We start from the raw sequence: 23,619 nt of genomic DNA on the forward strand, positions 1-23,619 counted from the left end.
AACACTCTAATATCGTTTTACTTTTATTTAAAATCCATAAACCCCTGATTGAAGGAAGGAACAACCTATCCTGATTGCTTCTTGTCCAGGCAGACATCTATAGATCCAGTTCCAAGTTTTTATCGGCTCGCGATAGGTGTGTAGAGTGGACTTTAGTTTTAGGGACACCAGCAACTGCAGAGTAGCCAACACAATAAAAACTTAAATGAAATGTAAAATATAAAAACTAAACTAGAACATAAATAAAAGAATAAATATATATGTATGTGTAAAGTAACAGGTTTCCCAGATCGATCGATGAAAGGAAAAGCGGCTCAACTTGCTCGCATAGCCAATTAAATAAACCAACTCCCTCCCCCTCCCCCCTAACCAGAATTGGCCACAATTCCAGTTGATTTTTCAAATTAAAAACAAATAAAATTAAAAATTAAAAAAAGATGTAATACCGCGTACTGAGAAGCTAAACGCTGCCACAACGATAAACACCCATTTAAGGGGAAGAACTAAGATTAAAAAATGATTTAAATTTTAAATACTTTATTTTCCGTTTCAGTTTTCAATTCGAACAATAAATACACTTTTTTTTTTGAGAAAAATAAAAACGATGTCAAATATAATCAAAAGGTGCTTTGAATTGTTAAAAAAAAAAAGACAAGATAACTAAAAAAAAAAAAAATAGAAACGGAAATAAAAACACAAAAGAAAAAAAACTATGAAATCGAAAGCGACTAAAACCTAAATACTTATAACGGTTATGTGTATAAAAAACAAATATTTATATAAACAAAAAAATAAATACCTCAGAAGCAATTATTTTTGTTACAAGAAACTAAAGTGCGAGCGATGCAAATAAAGAACTTAAATGAAAGAACTACCAACTAAAGTACAGAAACAAATGAAAACTATTAACTAAATAAATCAAGAAATTAGGAAAACAGAATATTTAAATACATATATACATCAATATATATATATATATATATATTTAGAAATCTTTTCATTGTATACTTATTTCTTTATGTTTATTTTTTGGTTTTTTGTTTAATGCTAAATGTATTTTGTATTTTTTTAATTAAAACAATCATTTTTTTGTATCTGTAAGAAGAAAACCAAAAAAAACGAAACTGTTTTCAATTGTGGAAGGATATGTGTACGTCGCCTTGATAATTTCGATTCTACAGAAGAGTATAATGTGCTAAAGCCAATTAAAACAAAAAACATTTATGTAAAAAATATAAAAACAGACAACAGGAGAGAGTAACTAACGAACAAAAGATCACAGTATGATGAAACACTGCCTACTGAGGAAAATAAAATTAGTAACAAATTACCAAACTACAATAAAACAAAGAAATGCAAGTAAATGAATTTAAAACAGAGCCACGACCAAGGGCAGCCAGTTCGTAACCGTAGATAGCCAAGTTAATCAATTGAAACCCTAAACCGAAACCGAGATCCTTTAGCACAAGGCCGGGGATCAGTACCTACCTACCCACACTTCTGTACAGTCCAGCTAATTGTACTTAGCCCTATTTTGGATGAGGGCCGACTAGGAAACTCAGTATAGAATTTCAAAGTTCACTGTTAATAAACCATAAAAAAAAACAAGATACTAAACCTGGCCTAATCACAGTTATTATGTAGAAAGAGAACGAAATCGAAAATAAAAAAGGGGGGCGACGCCACAGTTGTTGACAGCCAATTAAGCCTGGCCTAATTGCATACCAAAATAAATCGAAAATGATAAAAAAAATAAGAGTTCTGGACGAGCTGCCATAAGCCATACTATAAGATCGTTGAAGCCAAACGAGACACCCCAGACACGATATGCGGAAATCCAAAAAAAAAAAAAAGGAAAAAAAAACCTAAACCGTAGCGTAACCTCAACAACATCAAGAGATCCTAGTTAATTAAATTGTACATTTTTATCATTTAGCTGTAAGGTCAGTGCGACTATGTGGATATAAAAAAAAAGATGTATATGGCAAATTGTGTATCATCGTAATATATTAAAAACTTAATTTTACAAAAAAAAAAACAAAAAACTAAACCGAAAGCTTTCTTTGGGGAGCTTTTAAGCTGATTAGTTTTATTGGAGAATTTCAAAAAGGGGGGCTTGTCAGTGGCTCTCAAACTGTAAGCCAAGGTTTTATTTGCGGAAACAGAGGGCTTGAAAGCAACTGACCTGATTAATTTAGAAAATATATAAGAAATAAATAACTATTCAGTTATTTATCAATATAACTATTCTAATCAGATAACTATTCAGATAAAACTCTACTCCTTTAAATACTTTCCTATTAAAGCCTCTAGATTTATTTCAATCACCTCAAAACCCTTTCAGTTCTTTCAAAACTGTCGTCTTAAATGTCGAATCCAATCATTGACAGTTCTTTATTTTTAGTCGCTTATACTTGGACACGCAACTGCCATTGATTAGCATAATTAATGCCAAAAACTTTGCAATAAAGTAAAAAATACGAAAGCAGTCACTCATGCAAAGGCGCAAAAGCAAAAGCGAAAGTATGTTAGCATAAATCGATCAAGGAGGAGCCAGGACCTCAAGGAGACACCCCACCCACTCCACCACCCCACCCCAAAAATTCTCCGGCATAAAGCTATTTATAAACATGCCGTAAGACGGGACCGCAAGGAGCAAGGTGCAGGAGCAGCTGGCAAGTACCTCCTCCGGCCGGAGCTCCGTGTGCCCAATTGGACTGACTGCCAGGTGACACACGGCACAAGCGCAATGGACAAGCACATGCACACGGCCGGATGGAGCCACTATGTAGGGACTTGGGGGTCTCTGGTGGGGGGATAAGCAACATAACAATAAATACCGCTAGGCAACCGTAAATTCCCTAGCATGAATCGATTTAACGAAGCCCGTGGAACAGGAGGGGGATGGCTAGTGAGCCAGTAAGGAGCTCAGGTCGCCAGCGACGCTCCTCCGACTCCGACTGAGATTCCGAGCCAGGCCGCCAGCCAGCCAGGTACACATTATTTGCTGCCCCGCTCGGCTCGAGAAGTGTGCCAGGTGGGGGCAATCCATTTTCCAATCGAGTGTACAGATTTTGAATCGACAGTTCCACATTCCTTAAATCCCTATACATATATATATTTTTTGTTTGATTCCTTACGCAAGAAGGAAAGATGTTGCCCAATCTGAAGTCGCGCCGCATCACGGGCCTCCAGCTGGCCGGGAAGCATCTGGGCCCGGTGGCCAAGTGCCCGCCCCGCTACTCCGAGGAGGACTGGGATTATAACAACAAGATCAAGTTTCGCATCACATGTGACCAGGAGAAGTTGGCTGAACGAATTGTGGAGTAAGTATAACGTGAGATGGTGCAGGGTGAAGGGTCAATTACATAATTGGAATTCTTCGTCCAGGGAATCGCGGCGGGTGGTGGACGAAACCAAGGACACCACCAAGAACTGGCAACGCGAAGTGGAACACCATATGCGCGAGCGCACCAGCGAGATCCGCTTTCTAGTCGACGAGTTGAATCGCCAAAAGAAGACAGCCGCTCTGGAGGATGAGGCACTGAACACCTATCGCAATCGGGTGCTTAACTGTATCGAGTTCCTCAAGGACAAGTCCCTGGCCATATGTAAGCAGTGCCTAATCCTGAGAGAGGGCCGCATTGGTGTCGATCTTTGCGACGACGAGGTGGATCGGTCGCTGCGCCGGGAGCTGAAGGTGATCAAGGGCTGTCAGGGATTGGCAGATGCAGCTCTCAAGGAGGCCGAGGAGCAGATTCGTAAGCTGCGTGCTGCCATCTATCTCCTTGATCAGGATTTGGCTGCCAAGGACAAGTCGCTGGCCATCGATGAGAAGAATCTGAAGCTAAAGGAGTTCCAGCACGACTTGGGCAAGGGTCAGGATCTCTCCAAGCAGCACTGGTAGGTCTAAGATTCTCCTAAAGTGGAGGTGGGTCGATTGTGGAAGGTCAGTCTGTCCAAATAAACCGAAAGTTTCCAAGGCAATACTGATGGCATAAATCTATGGATTAACTATCACTCTCCTAAATCGACCCACCCCCGTTTGGAGCAATGGTTTCCATGACTCCTTGACTTTTACTTATTTTCCTGTCCACCACCCCGCCTCCCCCAGCCAATTCTCTCTGACTGAGTGGCAGGCGCAGACGTACGAGAACCTGGAGGCAAATGCCAAGGCTCTGGTATCCGCCGGACAGCTCCGAGCCTACATCGACCTGCTCCTGAAGCAGGTCTGCGAGGATATGCAGAATCAGACGGACCGCACCAACGAGTCCTTCGAGCGACGCATCGCCGAGACGAAGCACGTGAAGCAATGCCTGGAGAACAAGCACAAGGACACAATGGACCACATCCATCAGGTGCAGCGCAACATGACGGAGCTGGAGAAGGAGATGATGGACAAGCAGAGGGCCATAACCCTGTGCCAGACTAGGCTCAGCAATCGCGCCCACCGTCCCGGATTGGAGCTGACCTGCGATATGGTTCAGGACGCGCTGTACAACGAGCTGCAGGCTCTGAAGGCCTCGGTCTGCAAATTGAACCAAAAGCTGAACGAGAACAAGGCCTCCATGCGCTACCTGATGCACGTCCAGGTGATGCAGGAGGAGGAGATTAACATTAAGGCAAATACCTGCAAAATCGATGAAGTCGACTGCATGACTCTGCGCCAGGCCCTCAAATATCAGACTTTCTAGGCCACCAGATCGACTCCACCAGTACCATTTCCAGTACCAGTCCCAGATTCGCACCAGTAGTTGCAGTCACACTCGCGTCCTGCACGCAGTCAGCCACAATTAATCAAATTAGATGCAGCATGTATGTGCATTTCGTGTTCGATCCCAAATTACTTAATAAATTGAAATTCACTTTCGATTTCCAGTTACCAAGATTTATAGTTTTATTCTATTCAAATGAGGGTAAATCATTATCATTTATGCAAGATAATATTAGGTTAGTCATTACTTTTATCAACGACGGCAAAATTTTGAGTTTACCGGGTAAGTTACAGAAACTTTTGGTATTTTTTCATAGGTATGGTAGTGCTAAAACTTCTTGAGGCAAAATATTACATGAGCCTTTTGAATTAACTAATTAATTAATTTTTGGATAAACATAAGTATATTTTAAGCTGCTAAAAATGTTTAATAAATAAGTCAAAGTCTTTCAAAATTATTTGAAAAGAGTGAAAAATATCCACTTATTCTGTATGGATTTTGCAACACTGAAATAAAAAAGTTTTTTACAGCACTAAAACTTTTCCGGCTGTTAAACGCGTTTTGGCGCGATCACACGAAAAAATTTTGGGCACACTAATGAAGCCTGACAAAACGTAGAAAACCCACAGAAAAACTTTATTAATGTTAAGCTAAAAGTGTAAAACCCTGAGATTAAGGTAAGTGCAATGATCCGCCGTCTTTTCCAGGCACCCAAGCAAATGGTCGGCGTCAGCATGTGCGTTAAAATGCAGCTTCCGCTGCAACCTCTGCCACCGCACACGATAAAAATGGAGTACAGCCACGAATGGCAAATCAATAATGCGAGGGGTTCTAATTTTTCATCATTTAGATTCAATTTAACATTATTTCTATCTTCCTCAGTGCAGAGATGTCAAAACGCAGCGCCGAGGACGCCAGCGGCGCCGGCGGTGGCGGCGTGGGAGGAAGCAGCTGCTTGGCGGTAGCGGCAGCTGCGGCCGGGCAGCCCCCCATAAAGAAGGTTCATTTTGAGCCGCACCTAATTGGGCCAGTGTCCACCCTGGAGGAGATGGACATCAAGGTGCTGGAGTTTCAAAACAAGAAACTGGCCCAGCGCATCGAGCAGCGGATGCGGACGGAGGCTGAGCTGCGGCACCGCATCGAGCAGCTGGAGAAGCGGCAGACGCAGGACGATGCCGTGCTAAATGTTGTCAATCGGTATTGGAACCAGTTGAACGAGGACATCCGTGTCCTGTTGCAGCGATTCGACGCCGAGACGGCGGATGAGCTGGAAAACAGGAACGAAAACGAGGTCACAACGTCGTTTCTGGCTCAGCTCTCCACTTGGGACAAAGAGGAGCTGGACGAGAAGCTGGCCAATCGCGTACAGGTGTCGAAGAGGGCGGTGGCCAAGATCGTACAGGTTATTGATAGGTTAATGCAACGCAACGAGAAGATAACTCATGTATTGAAAGGTGATAGTTTGGCGGGGTCCGGTTCCGGTTCGGGAGCCACTGACGAGGAGCAGCAGCAGTCCAGCGGGGATGCCGAGGCGGCAAACACTGCAAGCGTAGCGGTCCAGGCCCTGGAGGAGACTCTGAAGCAGACCCACATTGAAATCATGAGCGAGAACCACAAGCTTCAGAATCTAAACACATCGCTGCACGAAAAGTTCCACACCATGTCGCTGAAGATGAAGGAGTACCAGGACGCCCACACTGCTAAGGAGACGGAGAACGCCGAGCTGAAGAATCAGATCGACGAGCTCCAATACGACCTGGAGAAGATTCATTGCCGAAACGACAAGCTTGAAAACCATCTGGCCGAAGCTATCGAAAAGCTAAAGGCCTACCATCAAATCTACGGAGATCCCAATAAGAGTAGCAACAGCGCCAAAACTCCTAGTACCACGGGCACTGGCAACACAACTACAAACGTCAATAGCCAACACTTGGAGGAGTTGCAAAAGGAGCTCGAGGAATACCGGGAACTGGCCAATAATCGGTTGCAAGAACTCGACAAACTACATGCCACGCATCGCGAAACTCTTAAAGAGGTGGAGAAACTCAAAATGGATGTAAGTTTGAATCAGGAAGCCCATAAAAGGCGATAGGATAGAAAGAAATTGAATATAATTAAGTATTTTAGGACATATTTCTATCAAAACAATAATATTTGTTATATTTTCAGATACGGCAACTGCCAGAATCGGTGATTGTGGAGACGACGGAGTACAAGTGCTTGCAGAGCCAATTCTCCGTGCTCTATAACGAGTCCATGCAAATCAAAACGATGCTGGACGAAACCCGAAACCAGCTGCAGACGAGTAAGAATCAACACCTGAGGCAAATCGAGGTAATGGAGAGTGAGGAGCTGATAGCTCAGAAAAAGGTTCGCAGCGAAATGATCCAAATGGAGGATGTCCTGGCGCTCATTCGGAAGGAGTACGAAGCGCTGAGGATAGAGTTCGAACAGAACATGGCCGCAAACGAGCAGACAGCGCCCATAAACCGTGAGATGCGACACCTGATCACCTCGCTGCAGAACCACAACGGCCAGCTGAAGGGAGAGGTGCAGCGCTACAAGCGGAAGTACAAAGACACCTCTACGGACAACGTCAAGTTACGTAAGGAGCTGGACGACGCTCTGGCCACGCTCGAGGGCAACAAGTTGCAGTCGGCGACAGGGTCTGCTGCGGACGAGATCAAACAGGAGAATTCCACTAGCGTCAAGGAGGAGAATTCCAACAATGCCTCCGCATCCAGCCAGTCAAACCAAACGAATTCCGGCAGTGAAACTAATCTCGCCATCAAGGAGGAGAATTCTGGCTCGGCCGACGATGATGCGGATGACGAAGCCAGCAAGGACATTAAAGATGGTATCAAACAGGAAAAACTCAGTTCTGGCGAGACCGGTACAACCGAGAAAAAGGACTCACCAGGGCCAGGCAACGCTACAACTGCCACAAATTCCAGTTCGGGAGGGGCAGTGAAGAGCGAAAAGGATTCCAAGGATGGTGTTAAAGCCAAGGACGTTAAGACTGTGGAGAGTGAAACGGTGCGAGATCTGAAAGCACAATTAAAGTAAGTATTCTTCTCAATATTAAAAAGAACTACATTTTATCGAACGTGGATCTTTAGGAAAGCGTTAAATGACCAGAAGGAGATGAAGCTACTGCTGGACATGTACAAAGGTGTCTCCAAGGACCAGCGCGACAAGGTCCAGCTAATGGCAACGGAAAAGAAGTTACGCTCCGAGATCGAGGAGCTTCGCCAGCAGCTGAAGAAACTCCAGGAGAGCAAACGCGAGGAGCGAAAGAAGTTGGCCGACGAGGAAGCCCTGCGAAAGATCAAGCAGCTGGAGGAGCAGAAATACGAGCTGCAAAAGCAGATGGCGAATCACAAACCGTCGGACAATGCGTGGGGCGCCGGTGCTCCAGGGGGTGCGAACTATACAAGACCCTTTGTTGGCTCCCACGAGGAGGAGGCGCTTCTCAACGAAATGGAGGTGACCGGCCAAGCGTTCGAGGACATGCAGGAGCAGAACTCTCGTCTAATACAGCAGCTACGCGAAAAGGACGATGCTAACTTTAAGCTGATGTCGGAGCGGATCAAGGCTAACCAACTGCACAAGTTGCTGCGCGAAGAGAAGACGGTGCTGGAGGACCAGATGGCCACGGCTACGACACAGATCGAAGCAATGCATATTGTGCTGCGAAAACTGGAAGAAAAGGAGCGGAGCCTTCAGGCCACAGTGGCTTCTATTGAGAAGGAGCTGATGCTGCGGCAACAGGCAATGGAGATGCACAAACGCAAGGCGATTGAATCGGCACAGTCGGCGGCCGATCTGAAGCTGCATCTGGAGAAATACCATGCCCAGATGAAGGAGGCGCAACAAGTGGTGGCAGAGAAAACTAGTTCGTTGGAGGCCGAAGCCTACAAAACCAAGCGATTGCAGGAAGAGCTGGCGCAGTTCAAGCGAAAGGCGGAACGGATGAAGAAGATGGAGATGTCCGGCACCACGATCGACGAGGTGATGATTGAGGAGATCCGCGAGTACAAGGAGACGCTGACATGTCCCTCGTGCAAGGTGAAGCGGAAGGACGCAGTGCTGTCAAAGTGCTTCCACGTCTTCTGCTACGACTGCCTGCGAACGCGGTACGAGACGCGCCAGCGGAAGTGTCCCAAATGCAACTGCGCCTTTGGCGCCAATGATTATCATAGGCTATATCTGCAGTAGATAAGCGATAAAACCCGTAATGATAATTTAGGTACTTTCCGGTAATGTCCTCAATGAACACAGACACAGAGACACACTCCCTCCCACTAGCCACTCGCCAAAAAAGGAGACGGGCGGACACACACACCCATACCACACATTCATGCCGGATTATTCATTTAACATATATCTACGTACTAATTCTCGTTTAAGTAGCTCCCGAATAACTTTGCAGATCATAATTAAGGCAATAATCTGAAATTGTTCATTGCATCGCCAAGCAAAAAAAGAAAGCATCTCATTATGAGTGCCGCGGGGAACTTGTCGCGGTTTTTTTATTTAGCTTCTAGTTTTTGTAAATCAAACTATTTTTAAATGATTTAATTTGAAAACTAAATGTACGAAAAACTAATAAATGGCTAAAAACTTTATGTTTAGCGTAAGAAAAGTTACTTTGGTTTCTAAGAAGCTATTTATAAATGTGGCAGAAACAGTATGGAAAGCTTAATAAAGTAGTTGCTTTTAAACGAACCGCCTAGTTCAGTGTGACCTTTCTAGCGATAGGCAAAGACACAATCCGATAGGCAATGGCGGCCCTAAAAATAGGGGCTTATCGAATTCAAAAAACCCCTATTTTATGAATTATTATAATTTGCTTAAATTTAATGTAATTCCTTAAATAAAAGATGTATTATAGTCAAATGGGAAGAACTATGTCATAATTATACTATTATGTCACTATTTTATTAAATTTAATCAAACTATTTTAAAACTATAATATAAAACTAAGCTTATAAGGTAGCTCTAACCGATTACCAATATTTTGCTTCTAAGCCAAGTCTAAACTCTGCTCTTTGGCTGATTCTAGTTTAAACCTTTGCCCGGATCAGACGCATTTGTAAAAGTCTCGCGAGTTTCGCTCAAAAAAAGCAAAACGGATATACGATATTTGGAGTCAAATCAAGTCTAATCGGACCCCAGGTAGGTACAAATTGGCCAGAACAGCCCCAGTTTACCGTTCTCCTGCAATTACACTAATTGGCATTCGTATTGGCATAACAATAGTCTCCGAGCTCGGCTCAAGAGCAGCGACATTGTCTTGTGCAATTATAACTAACAACATTGACGCAATACTGAGTACTCGAGAGCCCAAAAGTAAGCCAATAATTTATTTGTCTTGGGCAGGTGTAATGCGGCAGTGTCAACAGCCCAACTACGTTTATTTACTGCGTATTGGGCAAACACATGGATGGATTTCCTAGCCCGTGTTTATACTTCCCCCTCACGGATGCCCTAAAATGGCAAAGATGATAAATTATGTTCTGTAAATCACCAAAAAATTGTATGCAAATTTTTCCAATTGAAAACCTGACCCCGGCCATTTACGGTGGCACAAGAAACCATCTCGGATGGCTATCGGCCACGAAAGAGAATTTATGGATAAACAACCATTTGGATGCTAGGCAAGGGTCATTTTGGGAACGATAATTAAGCCATGCTGCTGAATTTCTTTAATTCGTTAATTATGGCTAAGACCAAACTGGCAATAAAGCCAAAACGAGGAAACAACAAAATCTGGTGGGTCGAGACAGTCAGTGGCTGAGACTTTGTGTAATATGTAGGATTTCCCCTTGCCAGTTTACCCAACAAGACCCCCATCCACCTCCCGTTTAACCGAAATTGCAAACTGTTTCGTCTGCTTTGCGCCATGTAATGTGTTTATTAAAAATTATTATTGTTCGCATTGAGAGGTGGCGGCATCTTTACGGCCACCAGCTGATGTGGAGCAATTGGACGAGCTTCGGGCTTCGGGCTTGGCTTGAAGCTCCACTCCACTGTTGGGGCATCGGAATCTCGGCAGTAAACTCGTTATGCGTCAAGCCACGGGAAGCAGAGAAACGAAAAAATAAAAAATAAATGCTCAAAAGTAAGAAATTAAAAACGTGCCAACGATGAGTGGGCACATTACACCGAGCACACGGCGGAGCGAGTACGGCTATTACCAACATAACAGATGTGTTTAAAAAATGTGGCTCCACCAGCCTGGCCCGGCTAGGTGGAGTAGGTCACTCCATTGTCTCTGGTCAGGGACAATGGCGAAGGTTAGCAGTGCAATCGGGGAATAACCGGGTCAACGAAAAATAATACAGTCAAGAACAGGATTTTGTCCCAGCGATGGCTATATCTTTGTCAAATGGCATCCGATTCTTGAGCGGCATACCTTAAACGAATTGTGGATCGATTCTCTATAAATCTGCATCAAAATCTACAAACAAATTATTTTTTAGATTTTTTGTCAATTTTTCTGGGTGACCCCCTGCGAAATCCACAAAAATTCAAGGACCCACTATATGGCCCCTAGCGATGGGCATATCTTTGTCAAATGGCATCCGATTCTTGAGCGGCATACCTTAAACGAATTGTGGATCGATTCTCTATAAATCTGCATCAAAATCTACAAACAAATTATTTTTTAGATTTTTTGTCAATTTTTCTGGGTGACCCCCTGCGAAATCCACAAAAATTCAAGGACCCACTATATGGCCCCTAGCGATGGGCATATCTTTGTCAAATGGCATCCGATTCTTGAGCGGCATACCTTAAACGAATTGTGGATCGATTCTCTATAAATCTGCATCAAAATCTACAAACAAATTATTTTTTAGATTTTTTGTCCATTTTTCTGGATGACCCTCTTTAAAAATGCCAAAAAATGCAAGGACCCACTATATGGCCCCTAGCGATGGCCATATCTTTGTCAAATGGCATCCGATTCTTGGGCGGCATACCTTAAACGAATTGTGGATCGATTTTCTATAAATCTGCATCAAAATCTACAAACAAACTATTTTTTAGATTTTTTTTCAAATTTTTTAGAGGGTCTCCTTCAAAAATGGTTAAAACGCTTGGATGCGCTATATCTTCTCCAAAAACAAACCAAAGAGAAACCTATAAAGTTATGAATCCTTCAGATCGATAAATACTTTTCACATGATGTTTTTGAAACATAAATCTCAAAGATATGGGAATTATTTAAGTGTTTCATCTCGTCCGATTTTAATCGGACAGAATCTGTTTTCCAAGGTGTATGCCAAGGTTGGGAATGCACAGCCCTCTCTCCAATGGACGGCCTTCTGCCGGCAATCAATTAACTAAAATGTCATTGAGAAAAGCCTCATAATGAGATCAACATTAATCAAGGGACAAAAACGTTTTCACACTGCCGTCTAATGATTATTTAGCACTTTGGGCGTGCCTGGAGATGGAGCTCTCCGGGCCCGGGCCCGGGCCTCTCCGCCGCCCACTGGCGAACGGAAACGAATCATTAGATTAGCATGCAGACGATCGCAACTCATTGATTGCACCTGGTACCTGGTATCAATGGACTGACACTGGGGCACTTTGTGGACCAGACCTACGCCGTTTGTCGGTTGGGAAATGTCAAAATGTATCCAAGCCCACGTCACGGCCCTGGAGATTCCGAGAGTTTCTCCGTAGCCATAACAATCTGGGGCCAACGCTTTTCTTTTCCCAGCCATAAACTGCAGTCCAAATTGCGATTTGAATCGAAACTAGAGCTGTATCTGGAGGTGGTGGTCAGGTGAGGTGAGGTGAGCTGGAGGAGCGGCATGAGCAGCGCAGATCATTAGGTGTTTGGCTATTAGCAACAGCATCATCATCATCGGGGGATTGCATTTTCAAGGTTGGTGGCCATTCTCGCTTCACTGCCATGTGGAGATGGAGAGCCAAGTCGGTTCGGGCCATGAAAATGCAAATTTTTTTCAATTCCCCCCGTGAGCAATGTTTTTCAATAAACTTAATGAGTGAAATAGGCATGAAAAGGCAAAAAAAAAAGATATATATAAAAAAAATGATATTGAGGAGAGAGAGAAAAACTGAAAATGAACCGCTAGCGAACCTGATTTACAACCCAAGTGACCGCCTGACTGACTGACTGACTGATGGAATGGATGGGATTGCCCAACGAGAGCACCAGCAGCAACTCTTGAATGCTTTATGGGCCACCTTTGATAGCCGATTGGGAGCTGGGAGCTGGGAGCTGGAAGCAGGCTCGGATCTCGGCCTGGCTAAAAAAAAAAAGGTTCGTGTACTTTAGAGCGACGTAGCACTTTCGGTTTCGGTTGTCCAAAAAAAAAAAAACTTGTTCCATGTTCCATGCAGCAGTAGCAACAGCAACAACAACAACAACAACAACAATAGCATCTCCGGCAGCAACATCAACAGCATTTACAAACCGAACCGATCAGATTGCATTCGAATCCCGCTCAGCGACTCTAGAGCTCGGCTCCGGCGCTCCATCGTAGCTCCAAAAGTTTCCAATGTATGCGTGGGCCATTATATAATCCAGTTAATTTCTTTAACAATTTTTGTTTCTCGCCGTTGTTCCGAGCGTTTCGTTGTTTTCCTAACCGAACATTCGTTGTTTGGACGTCGCGTTGTTCGGACGTGTTCCTCCACCTTAAACGCGTATCTTGCGAATTCGATCTATCTGCGAGGAGAAGATAGCCAAAGTCGTGTTTTTAGGAGGCGATTGAGTCAAGGATTGCAAAAACGGGCGTTTGGCATTGCTCATACGCAGCGTGTGACGGGATTTCAAAAAGGGTGTAAGTGTTACAGTGTGCCCGTATGTGAAAATAGAAATGGATTACAATAACAGTACCTTCTTTTGAAAATCTTTTTTAAATATTTTGTCTTAAATCCTTAAAATCTTCAATTTTTTAATCAAAAAAGATAAAAACCCCTTCCAATTAAACAAAAGTTTTATAGCTAGTGGTATTAAATGCATCATAAAAACCACAAAACCCGAGATTGTAATCAAAAAGCAATTTCAAACCCTGTTAACCTTTACGATGAATGTGCCACCCTCGTCAAATCAATCCGCCAAAACAATATTTGAAGCTGAAAAGCTGAGGAATTGCCAAATAAGCCACCACCATTGCACCGCCAGTTGCATTATTATTGGCCAGTTAACCACACAAAAGCCACGCAAACCCACAACAAACTCCGAGCCTCCGAGCTCCTCATGTTGAAACTGAGTGAAAGAGAGGGCTAGATAGGCCATCGATAGAGAGGGAATGCGGGATCCCGAAGTACGTTGCTCAATGACATTTTCGAAATTGCATTTCCAGTTGAGAGAAAAACGAAAAAAAAAAATTGGAAAATAAAAATTGAAAAACCGACCCGACAAATGCAAATTTCACACATTGATCGAAAATCGAGAGAAAAAAAAGAAATCAATTAAATGGCACAGAGTTCGCAACGAATCGAATCCAATTTGCATATGTCTGTGTGTCATGGGAAAACGGAATTCAAATTGGAGTTCGATCATCATCATGGTGGGGCTTTTACGGCAAAAGACAAAAGGGCAGAGACTGAGACTGAGCTCCATCACATCGGATCACAAATTATGTGCAAATATTGAGATAGGGCCACGACGACTCGACTCTTGTTAGTGCATTCCATGATTGTAGTTTTGTTTGCTCGACCGGCACAAACAAATCATCATTTGGAATCTGGCAATCGGGGGCATTGTTCATTAGCTTTCCTCCGCCGATACCGATGCTTATGCAACCACCACAGCCCATACCAACCATTCGAAATCTGGCAAACAGTGGAACTCTTTCTGGGCATCCGCTCCCAGTACAGGGCTAATTATTATTACCTCTTGTACATACATATATGTATCTTTCATTTTCAATATCCCAATGGGGTGACCCGCTTTTTTGAACTTGAACCAATTCGCATCTGAGGTTTTGCATTTTTTTTTATATTTATTTTTTTTTTTGGACTTTTTGCCATCTTTTATGTGTGTCCATAATGGCATTTGTGGCTTTATGGATACAACCCAGCTGACAACAAAGAGCTGAATAAGAAACCCAGGCGAGAAAATAATTTATACATTTTTTCATTTCGTCGGTTTCGAGATTTTAGTTCGCCCGAAAAGAAAAAAGACTTCATATATATATTATCCATTTGCATTTGGTTTGGCTGGTCGTTTTAATAAATACGCGACTCTTGTGAGTTTTAATTAACAAATATTTGCAAATTACAGCGATCCGTGGTGATCCGGTGGCGTTTGCCTTGAGATCTATGGGACCTTGAACTAATTTTGTGGAGAAGCTTATTGAATAGATCTGCTTTTAATGAATGGGTTTATGATGATCTATGGTTTCAAAGAATAACAAAAAAACCCATTTATTTGGATGAATCATTGGTCTTTAGATAAAGGATTATTATTTTATTTTGTTAGGACCTATAGGACCATTACCTTAGGGATTCTTTAGAAGAATATTCGATATTATACTTATATATTTATTTTTTTTAAATATTAAATACATTTCTGGTTACTAAACAAAAGAAAAATGATCAAGAACTTGTAATATTCTTATACATATCTCTCTGAAAAACCCATATGCATCATAAACTTTCCTTGATATCAACTTATTCAAGTACCTATCTTATTACAGCTGCCGCAATCCATCGCCTGACCACCACCGCAGACCCATATCCATACCCGTACCAACCACCAAGATCAAGATGGTTCAGGAACAGGGGGAGACCAAGCCACTGCCAGAGTCCTTGCTGAAGATTGCCAAGCGGGAGCTGCGCGAGGATCGCTGCACACGTGACCAGAGCCTGGAACAGTTACGAAACTGGGTGGCCAAAAACGAGGATCTTCAGAATGTTCGGTGCGACGATACCTTCCTGCTGAGGTTCCTGCGGGCCAAGAAATTCAGCGTCCCGATGGCCGAGCAGACGCTGCTGAAGTACCTGAACATTCGTCGCACCTTCCCGCACATGAGCACCCAACTGGACTACCTAGAGCCGCGACTGGGCGACCTCATCGATCAGGGATATATCTTCGCGGTTCCACAGCGGGATAAGCACGGACGGAGGGTGGTGGTAATCAATGCCAAGGGACTGAACCCCAAGATCCACACCAGCTGCGATCAGGCCAAGGCACACTTCCTCACGTACGAGTGCCTGATGGAGGATCAGGAGACACAGATCACCGGCCTGACGCACGTGGGTGACTTTGCTGGCGTCTCCACTGCGCATGTCACGAATTGGAATCCCACGGAGTTCGCCAGGATCTTCAAGTGGGGCGAACAGTCGCTGCCGATGCGCCACAAGGAGATCCACCTGATCAATGTGCCCTCCACCCTCAAGTGGCTCATAGACTTTGTGAAGAACCGCGTCAGCTCGAAGATGAAGAACCGCCTCATTATCTACGGCAGCGAAAAGGAGCTGATGAAGGGCATGGATCCGGGCTGCTTGCCCCTGGAGATGGGCGGTACTATGCCCATGCGCGAGATGATCGAGCTGTGGAAACAGGAGCTGGCGGCCAAGCGCGATCTCATCCTTGGCCTGGACAAGAGTGTCCTCCTCTCTGATCGCGGCATCCAGCGGAGAAGCAGCTTCAACGCTGAGAAGGCTTCCACCGGCGGACCCAACTTTGTATCACAGATCGAGTCCATCGAGGGCAGCTTTCGGAAGCTGGAGTTCGACTAGCCGTCGGGATCTAGTATTAGTTTTTAGTTTATAGTCGTAGGCATCATCCGTAACCCCCAATGCGCAACGCTTCGCTGGTCCGGTACCCCGATCCCGTCAAGAGCTGATCCCGGGGATCTCCGCTTTGCTTTTCGGTGGCACCCGCTTTACTCATCCTGCGCTTCTTTGTATACTGTTTGTGTTTGACGTACAATAAACATGAGGAATAATTTGGAATCCTTTCGTTTCCTTGTCTCACTCGATGCTCCTGTGTCCAGCATACCTGGGCCAAAGCTCCAATTCCCTCTCCACAGCTCCTGTATTCCTTCCCAGCACATATAGCTGGTAGTCCGGTTGTAGTTTCCTTCTTTTTAAGGATTCCAGTAGCAGGGCCTGGGCTACCTTCAACTGGCAGTGATTGGGGGGTAATCGATGGAACTGCCCCACGAAGGCTATTACCAGGGAGCTGGCCAGGGGCAGATCCTGGGAGAAGAAGCTCTCGTACTGCCAGCCGCGAGCCTCGAAAGCCTGGCAGTCGCCGGTGATGAGAAAATTGTACGGTAGCTCCTCTTTACGGGTTTTCTTAAAATTTAAAGAGTTAATTAATTTAATTAATTAATTAATTTTAATTACCTGCAGTTTATGAAGCAACTCCAAGCAATCGTCTAGGCACTCTGGACTATCGGTCTGTGTGAAGAAGACAGTCACTACCTTGAGAGGATCCAGCAGAGTTCCCTGATCTTGGACATCTATATCCGACCATACATCATGCTCGACGAGAGTGAGACGATACCCAAAGTCCGGCAGTTGAGCTGCAAAGTGATTCAGCTATTTAATTCCATTGTCACACTACAAAAAAATATATATTCATATACAGAGGAAACTTTAAAATGATGGCATGATTCATTGATGATTTTCAAATTCAAATTCTATTGCTTAAAAACAAAGTAATTTATAAGCTACAAAGATGATTTTATTAACTTTATTTTGTAAACATTTTTTTAAGATTTTAAATTCTTTTATTGTAGTTTGCATTACTTTGAAGAATAACTATACAATTTCTTATTTAAATAAAGATTAAAGATAGGAAAACTAAAAGTCCTTCGTCTTCAAAGACTTGTATTTGTTTTTAATATTTATTGTCTTTTGTATTGTTTTTATTATTAATTTTTTTGATTAGCTTGCTAATAATATTATTTCTCATTGCGATCATTGAAAGCTTCCGCCTCGGCACAAAAAATCCCCTCATTTTCTTATCATAACTCTGAGAATTGAGCAAACACATGCACCCCCATGCTTCAGATGGATAACTCACTTTGCCTCCAAAGCAAATAGATGGCCAGAGCCATGGCGGACGAACACATAGCCAGCAGTCCCACCGAGCGCCAATTAAGACAGTCTTTTGTGATGCTCGTTGAAGTGGACCTGGATGCGAAGGCGGTGGCGGTGGCAAGGGCGGGAGTTGTGGAGGAGTTTGCCGCTCTCAACAGCGGAGTGGATTCGCTGACTTCGCCATCCTCGGGCACACATATGAAGATATCATCGGTGGAGCCCAGACTGCCATACTGGGAGATCAAGTCCTCGGAGGGAACGTGATGGAGGGCTAGCGAAGCGAAATATAGAGCAAACAACACATGATGGAGCTTAGCCAAGATAAAAGTGCGCAGATGATTAGCCAAGTGGCACAGTTTGTCGAGACCGCTCTGGTCTTGCTCCTCGTAATATTTGCTAATCGCCCGCAAGCTGTAGGCACTTACGAAGATGGCCATTTTAAGACTAATTCTTGGGATTCCGATATGCCATGATGCTTGATGATGTCCAAAAAGTGCTATCTTATCGGAGCGCTATCATCTGTCTGCGACTGGCTTACCAGATCTCACGGCAATATGGCTGGAGTCCATGGCGTGAAGGTGGTGTACGTGCGAGGATCAGCTTGTTACTGGATCGCACTGGAAAGCACCACTCGATCGATCAATCCGCTGCCATCCGAATACATAAACCGACTGACGGCGACGACAACGAGAATAAGAGCGTAAGCCCGCATAAAGCCTCTCCATAATTGCACGAGAACAGTGAGTTCTTATCGCATACTCTCTGAATTTGTAACAATATATTTCGCGTTGTTTTTATTTACTTTCACTTCCTGATATCTTCTACTAGATGCTAATAACAATCATCAAAGGGGTTTGCTCTTTGCTATACACAGAAGTTGGCTTTGCTTAATTTACAGTGCTGGCGGAGGTCCTAACCAGCCGCCCTAAGACTAACTCCGGCCTTCAAATAATTATCGTAATAAGTTAGAAGCCACAGAAATACATAAAATGACCGGGACACGATACAAAGACGATTTGGAACCATTTAAAAACATTACAAAGAATGACACAACGATTGCAAGCTTAAATCGCTCGATACCTAAAAGAAAATGCATTCGCTCAGACGACTAGTCTAGACTTATTACGTATCACGCCTCCGTGGAAGCGTGGCCCATTCCATTAGCTTCCAAACTGGGGAAGATTGGTGTGCATTATCTACTTGTAGGATCTCCAGATTTGCCAGGCGCACAACGCAGCCGAGAGGAAGGTGACACCACGGTGCAAGTATTTGGTTTTGCAATTGGGCGAGTAGCCCAAGATCACAGGCGAGGAGACGTCTGTCAACGGAAGCTTCTCCAGCACGGTGTCGTTGTTCTCCACCTAAAGATATAAATTAGGTATTAGGATTAGGTATAACTGCTTGGAAAAGTGCTCTTGGACAAACCTGGTATTGACAACATGGATCGTAGTTCCAGGACACCGTGTAAAGCCCGGTACAGAAGAGGGACAAGGCGCAGGCAGGTGCCGCGATGACCGGACGATCACGCCAAAGTAGACTGGCCACCAACGACACCACTCCAGTGGCCACGGCTGTCTTGTGCAAGCAGTTGCCGACCCAAATCCAGCGCCCTAATCGGTTAGAAAACTAGAATAGTTCTTACAGAATTACTTGGAAATACTTACCGGTTTCGTCACCCAAGCGCGGGGGCTCTATGATAATGAAATCAACCTTGGCCTCGAGCGCCTTGTCCAGTTCCGCCTCGAACCGCTCGTGGGCATTGGAGCTGTCGTATACCTCTCGGATTACATGGAAAGTCGGAACTTTACTCGTGCTGCAAACAAGAGAAAAGAAGACTCCATCAATCACGGCTATCTGACTGCGGAGCAAGGTTAAGTTCATGGCCGCCCTCTGAGATTAAGCCCCACTGCAGTGAAGAAGTCATTGTCCGGCTGTCCAGAGCAGATAAATAAAGCCGCATAAAAAATTGCATAACCCGATCAGGTGCACTAAGCCAGACGCCGACTTAAGTAGCTTGCAGCTTGAGGAAAAGTACGTTGCATAATCTACACTGCTGTATCTTAGAGTTCCAATTCGTCCGCAATATTTACCTTTCTATGTTCCTGCTAACCATTTTCGCAAAGTTTTTGTTTTTTTTTTTTTTATTTTGTTAATAAACCGCAGTGTGGCTGCATGTGGAGCGCCAAATTAATACCGTTTCGCGGGCGGTATATACTGTAACCATTCTATATTTTATGGCACGCCAATTATTTGTTTTAATAGAGTTTTAAGAACATTGTTAAGCCTAATTTATTTTTTATTTTTAATACACCTCCTAAGTTAAAGTATAAATTGGTAAAATAAAAACAGTTCAAAAAAAAAAACCGATGGCCCGTTTCCATGTGTTCCACCTACATTCTATACTACGCTATCCAGCACTGTCGAAATTCAGTAACACTTGCCAACACTAAAAGACACCCAAATTGAAAATGGAAAAGCATCGCTTGCCGCTCCCCGAATTGCACGACGATAAACACCGCCATAAACAGTGCAATGGGGAGAACAGCAACCGCTTCCGGCCACCCAAGTACAAGGCGCGAGGGAGCTATGTGGCCGCGGAGAACAACAATCTGAACAGAAGCCAGTCGCTAGGGTCCTGCAGTGCAAACAGTTCCCAGATCGCCCACGCGATTTCCTTCCGAGGGATAACAGAAAGGGGTAAGGATACTAGATCCTGTTTAGCTTTAGCTAAAAAATCAAGGCGTGCTAGCACAATACGCAATAGTTCAAAGCTTCGCCATCGATAATCTCTGCGGCAGGAACAAGCACCTCCTATTGATGCCAATGGATGGCGCTAGTTGGGGCATCAATGGAATGTTATTTATGCTTCAATTTTCTGTGTTTTCCTCAGGTTCCATGGGATTAGAGTGTCCTGATGCAAGCATGCTTCCATCCTCGCCAGGATCCGCGGAAGTGAGCGACCGAAGCCACTTCGAGCAGTGCTTCGAACGCCTGGCCAAGCTGGGCGAGGGATCCTTCGGAGAGGTATTCCAGGTGCGGGACCGGTCCGACGGTCGCCTGTATGCAGTAAAGATTTCAAAACAGCTCTTCCGAGGCGAACAATACAGAGCTGAGCGACTGGAGGAGGTCCGGAGGTACGAGGAGTTCTCCGGACACGAGAACTGCATTCGTTTTATTCGCGCATGGGAGCAGTATGACAGGCTGTACATGCAGATGGAGCTGTGCCGCGAGAGCTTGGAGCAGTATCTTTTGCGGTGCCGGCGCGTACCCGAGGAGCGTATCTGGCAAATCTTGCTGGAACTCCTGAGGGGTCTGAAGTCACTGCACGATAGGAATCTCATCCACTTGGACATCAAGCTAGACAATGTGCTGATCAGCGAGGACGACGAAACATGCAAGCTGGCGGACTTTGGACTAGTCATAGATGTGGACAAGGCGAACAACCATCATGCAACCGAGGGTGACTCCAGGTACATGGCGCCGGAAATTCTACAGGGCCACTTTTCCAAGGCAGCCGACATTTTCAGTTTGGGAATAGCCATGCTGGAGCTGGCCTGCTACATGGATCTTCCCGCCAATGGTCCTTTATGGCACGAGCTTCGTCAAGGCCTCCTGCCCGAAGAATTCATAAATAGTAAGTATAGTAATTTATTGTTGTTCCATTTATAATTTCATTTTAATCCACCACAGCAATATCCGTGGAACTCCAGGCAGTAATAAAGGGTATGATGAACCCGAATCCAACGCAAAGGCCAACAGCAGACCAGCTACTCTCACATCCCAAGCTGCTAAAGATGCAGCAGAAGCGCAAGTCGCTAATTTCCTTCAATCATCTAGTAAGAAAGACTCCCAGAAAACTGTCAACCAAATCTTATTGTTAATTTTATTTCAGTCGCGGAGCTTCCGACGATCCCGTCGCGCCGTCTGGGGAAGAATGTGCAATTGGAAAGCAGCCGCTTGTCGTTATGTCTTATACTTTCTGGAGATTCTGCATCTGTACAAGCCCATCACACCGCCCACACCTTCCATTAAAATAGCCCCCTCCTCACCGTCGTCGGCAAACATGACTACTTCTCCGCGTGTGGAATTCCAGCTTGTGGGATCCACGCCAATTGCCAACCGCGACTGTTATGCCTCCGATTTCCTATCCGGCCTTGAGCCAGACGATTTCCTTGACCTGTCTCAGCACTGTACACCTGTTATGAACGTCACGCCACTGAATCACAATCACGGAAAATCCAAACTGGACTTTAGGGAAGTGAGGTAAGTTCTAAAGAATATGGATATCCCCCTACATGGTTATTAATCACCACTACTTTCAGCATGGATGAATTGGGTAGGAGCGCCGTGTTGAACGATTTCGAGAGTCCCTACTCGGGATTTCCGTCACCAAAAGTCTTGGACACATCTTCATTCCGACGTAAGAAACTTTTCGTGCTGGACTACGACGACGAGTGAACATGAATGAACGCAATGAATTTATCATACAAATAGTATATATCAGTTATGCAACAAACACCAGATACATATTGCAACCGAATATATCGTTAAATATATATTTAGTTTAGTGCTAGACAGTAGTATTTTACGAAGTTCCCTAGATTTAGTCCCACAATTGTGTAATGTTAATGTTTCTTTAGAAGAACTTGTTGAACTTGAACATATAATCATGTGATATATATACGAATTGCGATTTGAAAAGTTTAAAAATAAAACAGGTAATTGAAAGTTAAGATTTCATGTTTTCTATTCTTTGAAAATACATTTTCAAATTTTAAATCTAGCGCGTAGATGTACAATGCCAATCCAGTTTTCTATGGGCATCACTGGCTGCTTTGGTCCGTTTTCCAACACTGGATGAGCACATGGGTTCGCACGGGTAAACAAAAACCCAAAACAAGGAAAATTCTTCAATAGATTTTCTTAATTTCTGCTTCGTGGCATTTTATGAGAGTGGAAAGTTGACTAAACATCCTCCCGACAACATGACCAAGAAGAAGGCCCCAAAGAAGAAGTTGGAGATAGTCTTTGACGAAAAGAATCGTCGGTAAGTAAAGATCCTGTCGCAAAGTATTCCTTTTCACCGCATTCCTTATTTTCCAGTGAATTTTTGACTGGATTTCGAAAGCGGAAAAACGAGAGGCGATCGCGGGCCAAGGCTCAGTTGGAGAAGGAACTGAAGGAGGAACGCAAACGCATCCGGCTCGAGGTGAAAGAAGGATTCAAGCACTTGAAAAAGTCCTATGAGCCGCTGCGCGAACTCACCGAGGAGGACAAGACCGAAGATGGCCAGCCAAAGGCACAGGAGGAATCGTACGAAGACGAAGAGGTGCAGGTCAAGATCGTGGAACTGACCACCAACGAGCTGGCAGCTCAGCGGAACATGCTCGGCGCCAACACTGCCGAGGAGAGTGAGGAGGAAGAGAAGGAGTCTGAGAGCGAGGAGGACGAATCCACCCAAGCCAACAGAATACCCGGCATGGACTTTGATCCCCAAGCATCCCGAAAACGGAAACCCGACACACAGGAGGCGGAGGAGGACGAAGAGGAGAAGCCAAAGAAAAAGAAATCCGATCCAGACATCAAGAGTAAAAAGGACATCGACCGGCTAATGAAGACGGGGACCCTCAACAAGATGCACAAGAGCAAGCTGTTCAAGAAGAAGGAGCTACTCGACAAGAAGAACAACCAGAAGAAAGCGAAACGTGACCGCTACCATACCATCAAGAGCGTGCCCAAGCATCAGCGCAAGAAGCTAAAGTTGGGATTCAAAAAGCAGCAGACACGCTACCACAAGGGCCGCATGATGAACAAGAAGGAGCTCCGCAAGAAACGCAGTGGCGGAGGCGACTGAGACATGCGT

At 44.4% G+C, this 23,619-nt stretch overlaps 8 protein-coding genes across 9 annotated transcripts in view; 5 read left to right on the forward strand and 3 right to left on the reverse strand.

Moving 5' to 3' along the window:
- Positions 1–23,619, reverse strand: part of Usp47 (ubiquitin specific protease 47) — a 120,277-nt gene that overhangs the window by 73,813 nt on the left and 22,845 nt on the right. The window lies entirely within an intron of this gene.
- On the forward strand, positions 3,043–4,888 carry Tektin-C (Tektin C). Its single transcript, XM_017244682.3, has 3 exons — positions 3,043–3,326; positions 3,391–3,903; positions 4,115–4,888. Exons 1-3 carry the CDS (start codon positions 3,154–3,156, stop codon positions 4,692–4,694), a joined length of 1,266 nt encoding a protein of 421 aa, XP_017100171.1. The 5' UTR covers positions 3,043–3,153; the 3' UTR covers positions 4,695–4,888.
- On the forward strand, positions 5,271–9,343 carry Bre1 (E3 ubiquitin-protein ligase Bre1). Its single transcript, XM_017245072.3, has 4 exons — positions 5,271–5,392; positions 5,598–6,771; positions 6,885–7,777; positions 7,835–9,343. The coding sequence occupies exons 2-4, from the start codon at positions 5,605–5,607 to the stop codon at positions 8,931–8,933; spliced, it is 3,159 nt and encodes a 1,052-aa protein (XP_017100561.2). The 5' UTR covers positions 5,271–5,392; positions 5,598–5,604; the 3' UTR covers positions 8,934–9,343.
- Positions 13,307–16,657, forward strand: Cralbp (Cellular retinaldehyde binding protein). Its single transcript, XM_017244650.2, has 2 exons — positions 13,307–13,537; positions 15,401–16,657. The coding sequence occupies exon 2, from the start codon at positions 15,471–15,473 to the stop codon at positions 16,443–16,445; it is 975 nt and encodes a 324-aa protein (XP_017100139.1). The 5' UTR covers positions 13,307–13,537; positions 15,401–15,470; the 3' UTR covers positions 16,446–16,657.
- On the reverse strand, positions 16,630–18,428 carry PGRP-LD (Peptidoglycan recognition protein LD). 2 transcript variants are annotated; one of them, XM_070280208.1, is made up of 4 exons: positions 18,295–18,428; positions 17,740–18,027; positions 17,058–17,236; positions 16,630–17,006 (listed from the first exon to the last, which is right to left on the reverse strand). In XM_070280208.1, the coding sequence occupies exons 1-4, from the start codon at positions 18,323–18,325 to the stop codon at positions 16,680–16,682; spliced, it is 825 nt and encodes a 274-aa protein (XP_070136309.1). In that variant the 5' UTR covers positions 18,326–18,428; the 3' UTR covers positions 16,630–16,679. The 2 variants fall into 2 exon arrangements, with proteins under 2 accessions (XP_070136309.1, XP_017100140.2); XM_017244651.3 differs by having other exon boundaries at positions 17,740–18,392.
- Pmi (Transmembrane protein Pmi) lies at positions 18,502–20,080 on the reverse strand. Its single transcript, XM_017244659.3, has 4 exons — positions 19,847–20,080; positions 19,421–19,569; positions 19,182–19,366; positions 18,502–19,117 (listed from the first exon to the last, which is right to left on the reverse strand). Exons 1-4 carry the CDS (start codon positions 19,867–19,869, stop codon positions 18,953–18,955), a joined length of 522 nt encoding a protein of 173 aa, XP_017100148.1. The 5' UTR covers positions 19,870–20,080; the 3' UTR covers positions 18,502–18,952.
- Myt1 (protein kinase, membrane associated tyrosine/threonine 1) lies at positions 20,160–22,446 on the forward strand. Its single transcript, XM_017244645.3, has 5 exons — positions 20,160–20,453; positions 20,647–21,390; positions 21,447–21,592; positions 21,649–22,019; positions 22,079–22,446. Exons 1-5 carry the CDS (start codon positions 20,225–20,227, stop codon positions 22,212–22,214), a joined length of 1,626 nt encoding a protein of 541 aa, XP_017100134.1. The 5' UTR covers positions 20,160–20,224; the 3' UTR covers positions 22,215–22,446.
- Positions 22,608–23,612, forward strand: vito (nucleolar protein viriato). The gene is made up of 2 exons (XM_017244655.3): positions 22,608–22,803; positions 22,860–23,612. Exons 1-2 carry the CDS (start codon positions 22,742–22,744, stop codon positions 23,608–23,610), a joined length of 813 nt encoding a protein of 270 aa, XP_017100144.2. The 5' UTR covers positions 22,608–22,741; the 3' UTR covers positions 23,611–23,612.

Source organism: Drosophila bipectinata, chromosome 3L, assembly GCF_030179905.1.
Source record: "Drosophila bipectinata strain 14024-0381.07 chromosome 3L, DbipHiC1v2, whole genome shotgun sequence".
In the NCBI taxonomy this organism is placed as follows: Eukaryota; Metazoa; Arthropoda; class Insecta; order Diptera; family Drosophilidae; genus Drosophila; species Drosophila bipectinata.

Excerpts from the sequence above, each read along its gene's own strand:
- Tektin-C (XM_017244682.3), top strand. The coding sequence starts at position 3,154 with ATGTTGCCCAATCTGAAGTCGCGCCGCATCACGGGCCTCCAGCTGGCC. Across the intron at positions 3,327-3,390 it reads TTGGCTGAACGAATTGTGGA|GGAATCGCGGCGGGTGGTGG; the intron begins GTAAGTATAACG and ends TTCTTCGTCCAG. Across the intron at positions 3,904-4,114 it reads GATCTCTCCAAGCAGCACTG|CCAATTCTCTCTGACTGAGT; the intron begins GTAGGTCTAAGA and ends CGCCTCCCCCAG.
- vito (XM_017244655.3), top strand. The coding sequence starts at position 22,742 with ATGACCAAGAAGAAGGCCCCAAAGAAGAAGTTGGAGATAGTCTTTGAC. Across the intron at positions 22,804-22,859 it reads TTTGACGAAAAGAATCGTCG|TGAATTTTTGACTGGATTTC; the intron begins GTAAGTAAAGAT and ends CTTATTTTCCAG.
- PGRP-LD (XM_017244651.3), bottom strand. The coding sequence starts at position 18,193 with ATGGCCATCTTCGTAAGTGCCTACAGCTTGCGGGCGATTAGCAAATAT. Across the intron at positions 17,237-17,739 it reads CTATTTGCTTTGGAGGCAAA|CTCAACTGCCGGACTTTGGG; the intron begins GTGAGTTATCCA and ends ATCACTTTGCAG. Across the intron at positions 17,007-17,057 it reads AGTTGCTTCATAAACTGCAG|AAAACCCGTAAAGAGGAGCT; the intron begins GTAATTAAAATT and ends TTAAATTTTAAG.
- Bre1 (XM_017245072.3), top strand. The coding sequence starts at position 5,605 with ATGTCAAAACGCAGCGCCGAGGACGCCAGCGGCGCCGGCGGTGGCGGC. Across the intron at positions 6,772-6,884 it reads TGGAGAAACTCAAAATGGAT|ATACGGCAACTGCCAGAATC; the intron begins GTAAGTTTGAAT and ends TTATATTTTCAG. Across the intron at positions 7,778-7,834 it reads GATCTGAAAGCACAATTAAA|GAAAGCGTTAAATGACCAGA; the intron begins GTAAGTATTCTT and ends GTGGATCTTTAG.
- Pmi (XM_017244659.3), bottom strand. The coding sequence starts at position 19,869 with ATGGTTAGCAGGAACATAGAAAG. Across the intron at positions 19,367-19,420 it reads GCGCTTGGGTGACGAAACCG|GGCGCTGGATTTGGGTCGGC; the intron begins GTAAGTATTTCC and ends CTAACCGATTAG. Across the intron at positions 19,118-19,181 it reads ATCCATGTTGTCAATACCAG|GTGGAGAACAACGACACCGT; the intron begins GTTTGTCCAAGA and ends TTATATCTTTAG.
- Myt1 (XM_017244645.3), top strand. The coding sequence starts at position 20,225 with ATGGAAAAGCATCGCTTGCCGCTCCCCGAATTGCACGACGATAAACAC. Across the intron at positions 21,391-21,446 it reads GCCCGAAGAATTCATAAATA|CAATATCCGTGGAACTCCAG; the intron begins GTAAGTATAGTA and ends AATCCACCACAG. Across the intron at positions 22,020-22,078 it reads CTGGACTTTAGGGAAGTGAG|CATGGATGAATTGGGTAGGA; the intron begins GTAAGTTCTAAA and ends CACTACTTTCAG.
- Cralbp (XM_017244650.2), top strand. The coding sequence starts at position 15,471 with ATGGTTCAGGAACAGGGGGAGACCAAGCCACTGCCAGAGTCCTTGCTG.